This window comes from Rhagoletis pomonella, unplaced genomic scaffold (genome assembly GCF_013731165.1).
Source record: "Rhagoletis pomonella isolate Grant_MI unplaced genomic scaffold, Rhpom_1.0 Rhpom_scaffold_00011, whole genome shotgun sequence".
Classification (NCBI taxonomy): Eukaryota; Metazoa; Arthropoda; class Insecta; order Diptera; family Tephritidae; genus Rhagoletis; species Rhagoletis pomonella.
In genome coordinates this window covers 938,342-942,266 of record NW_023458565.1, presented here as the reverse complement: position 1 = coordinate 942,266, position 3,925 = coordinate 938,342, and the positions used below count along the sequence as shown (strand labels likewise).

The 3,925-nt window shown below is 37.1% G+C and overlaps 2 protein-coding genes across 2 annotated transcripts in view; one reads left to right on the top strand and one right to left on the bottom strand.

Moving 5' to 3' along the window:
* Positions 1-3,707, bottom strand: part of LOC118747248 (staphylococcal nuclease domain-containing protein 1) — a 17,249-nt gene extending 13,542 nt beyond the window's left edge. Inside the window, exon 1 of the mRNA XM_036481233.1 lies at positions 3,397-3,707. Within this exon, the coding sequence (XP_036337126.1) occupies positions 3,397-3,492 (96 nt within the window). The 5' untranslated portion in view covers positions 3,493-3,707. The remainder of the gene's footprint in view (positions 1-3,396) is intronic.
* Positions 1-3,925, top strand: part of LOC118747255 (ATP-dependent RNA helicase p62-like) — a 7,900-nt gene that overhangs the window by 2,917 nt on the left and 1,058 nt on the right. The window lies entirely within an intron of this gene.

Below are 3,925 nucleotides of genomic sequence, written 5' to 3'. Positions count from 1 at the left end.
AAGCCGTATTAGATATGAATAAATTTTATGGATTGGATGTGTTCCAGCTAGGTGAAATACTGCAATATGTAACCTTGCTCTTTTTTTGATGCTTTGTTGCTGATGCTCAACTAGCAATCTTCTAACATTTTTATATTCGAGCGCGTGATGTAGGAGGCAAAGTGCTCAGATTTTCGCGGAGAACTTGATGCTCATTCATAAAAAGTATGTAAAGCTGACTTCCAAGTTGTATCAACGCAAAGCATCAGCCTCTTTTATTTCTAATCTATAATTGATGGAAATTATCAATTTGGCATTTGAACGTGGTTGCGCGTTTTGGACATTTCGATCAGTTATAGCTTAGGAACAAAAGGGAATGATGATTTGCGTTGATGCAACTTGTAACTCAGCCTAAAACTGTCGCACTTACTGCAGGTCGAACACACCCCTTATTAGAAAATTTAAATAAAATAATTTAGAGATTTATAAAAAGACAGTTTCATACAAAATTTCGATTTATAAAGCATTTAAAGTATTTTGGTCTTATTCATAAAAAATAAGGTAGGTTTAAAGAGCTTTATAAATTGGCATGTTCATACATTTTTCACTTTGTAAACATTTTATAAAGCTACTTTATTTTTTATGAATAAGGGCATTTTTTTAATTTTTTTTAGTTTGGGTATTAATTTACACAGAAAATGTGGGGTATGATAAAAACTAAGAAATGCTTTTTCTTAAAATTCCAGACCTTTTACTTAATTTATTTGAACAAATCGAGTACAACGTCTCAAATTTTAAGAAAAAGCAAATGCTTTTTTTTATTCATAAGACCCGACTCTCAACAGTACTGCAAAAGAAATCTTACTTATTTAAGAAGCTTAAAATCTCATAAATAAACTAGTACTGTTGTTGTTGTAGCGGCTACTCAACCCTGCCTATGACTGACTGCCTGACTTGTCCCTCAATCGTTGTCAAGTTCATCAATTGGGTTGGTCCATAGGGCAGGGAGTTAGCTAAGTGGGGTTTAGGGGGCATGCAAAGATGTCTCTAGTCGTGGGTGTCTCTTCGCATACCAGGCACTCGTTGCATGCATCTGCATCTAATCTGCTCTGGAACGAGTCTTGCCTGCTGCAGCAGCCAGAGCGAAGTCGGGCTATTGTTGTGCTAGTCTTTCGTGGCAGGCGAAGCTCTATCTGGTCCACGTCAGGTGGATATGTTCCCAAAACAGTATTCACAGGTCGGGTCAGTGTAAGTCAATACTGACTCACTGTAAATGCCGTTTATGGCCTGTCAGTATGCTGTTGGGTCCAGAGGTTGCTTTATGCAGAGGGCTCCGCCGCGCACATGTGTCTATTAGGGTGCCCACGTCGGCGACACCTTAAGAGCGAAATACACCACACAAGCGGTTTGACAAACCAAGCGAAATTTCCCTTTGCTTCAAGCCATTTGTGCTGTGTATGGGGGTGCTTGAAGGTTTGACAAGCCGCTTGAGGGAAATTTGAGCAAAAAATCAAAATTTTTTGATTTTCTGGCCGCCATGTTGATGTTTGATCAAACCGCTTGCGTTGTGTATAGCAAAATCGCCTCATTCGCAACGAAATTTTCACCGAGTAAGGACGTAAGAGAGGAAAATGAAAGAAAACCATAATATTTAGCATTGCGAACTGGAAGAAAACTAAAATTCTTTGCTTGAACGAGTCATGTTTGCATGGTGTATGGCGAAATGGGAAAAGTAGGTTTGAAGAATGTTTGACAAGCCGCTTGTGTGGTGTATTTCGCTCTTTACTGGTATTTGTTTGCAGTTTTCACAAACTGCACTGTATTTAAATGTCAATCCCAGCGTTAAATATGAATCCTTGTATTTTAGACGAAAGTGCATTGTTCGATTTTCGTATCTACGAGCTTATGGATATTATAATTAAAAAAAAAAAACATAAATACATACAGTATCGGTCATTTCTATAGCACGCCATTTCAAAGTGATATTGTGTGCCACTTATGTTTATTTATTTATTTTTAATAATTTTCAATTAAAATACAGTTCTTTCTCTAACAAACCCCATATAAACCCAAGTTTAACAGTTTGTAGAAAACTTCAAAAAAGTGCAACAAATTTTCACCTAAGTTTCAAACTTTTTTCTCGAAAGTGTTAGAATTTTTTCGAGTACACAGTTTTTTAGCCACTGCAATTTTAGTCTGATAATGGGCAAATGTCAAGTGGCTACGATTTACCGTTAATTTTTTAGAATTTTTTTTGTCGCATTGGCTTCCATATAATGAATAAACTCAATTTATTTGTATATGGAAGAAATCCGCAACACCGTTGGCGAAAAAAATTCTAAAAAATCAACGGTAACTTTTAGCAACTTGAAACTTGCACATTATCAGACTAAAATTGGTTGGGCTATAAAACTGTGTATTCAGAAAAATTCAAACACTTCTGAGAAAAAAGTTTGAAATTTAGGTGAAAATTTGTTGCACTTTTTTGAAGTTTTCTACAAATTGTTAAACTTGTTTTTATATGGGGTTTGTTAGAGAAAGAACTGTATTTTTATTGAAAATTCTCAAAAATACATAAATAAACATAAGTTGCACACAATATCTCGTTGAAATGGCGTGCTATAGATATGACCGATACTGTAAATACATATGTTTGGAATTTTATTTTAATTAAGTCAAAAAAGTTACGTTCCCGAACTCGTAAGTTGAAAGAATTTACCGGAAAGTGTTCATGTACTCGGTTCTGTGGCCTCTTTTGCCTTTAAAGGTTTTATTCAGAAAAGTTGGGGAACGCAACTAATACTTGGTGAAACATATACATTATAAGAGATCAAAAGTCCTGAAATCTACGGAATATGTACGTGTGGCAAAGCACTTCTAATGAAAGTGAGGTTATAAAAGAAACTACAAAACCTGAAAGCGGCGAGCAGCCAAACACTGACATCTGCTGCAGAAGCGTTGACGCCAAAAGCAGCGTCGCTTCTCGACATAGGCAATTACTAATTGTTTCCTAAAGAAAACCTTGTATTAAAGCGTTTATATAGAATATATACCGCTGATCGCGTGTAGTCCACTTATGAAGCTGTTGAGGCAGAACCTAGTACTTGAATCAAGTTCCAACGGTCCCTTCAAAAATCTGCCAAGTTGGCACCTCCGCGAAACTTTCATTTTACATATCGTGTTATGCCTGTACTGCTCACTCATTCGTAGGGGCTATAAGCACATCTCACTCACACTTAAAGTAGCGCAGTCGGCGTGAACGTTGGTCGTCAGCACGCTGCTACCTTAACTTCATTCAGATTTTACTTTTTTTTTACCGAAAATCGACTAAACCAAATTCTTGAATTTTAGCTACTTCCCCCAAATTCTGCAACAATTATTCAATAAAATTTTCGTGTATGGAGCTTATCTACTGACCTGTTTTACGACACCACGCCGTTTTGGTGCCGCCGCTGCAGAATCGCCGTCCTTATTTGTCGCCGTGGCTGGTGCTGACGCTGCGGGTCCACTCATTTTACTTAAGTTCACTTGTTATAGCGGGTATAATGCACTGATAATTTATAGCGAAAGCGCGAGACTCAATATAAACTCTTTTCTTGCTTTCTGCAATTAAATTGTAATTGAAAACGCGGAAAAATTATTCCTGTGCTTGAACTCGACGTCCACCTATCTGCTTCTGCTTCGTCCGTTCCACGTTTGCAGAGACGAACACACGCCCGTGAAATTTTGCTTCGGTTTGACATTTGCATTTTGTGATTTTTCCCTTACTTCATTCGTCATGGTTGCATTTTGACGGAACATTGAATGTCATGAAAGAAGTGTCTCCTTTCAGATAGGAATGCTCGATATTTAAGAAAGTATCGATATCATGCATCGATTTAAATCATTGCATGTAAAATCGATATGGCGATATATCGGGCTGAACAATATCGATATCGGAAAAATC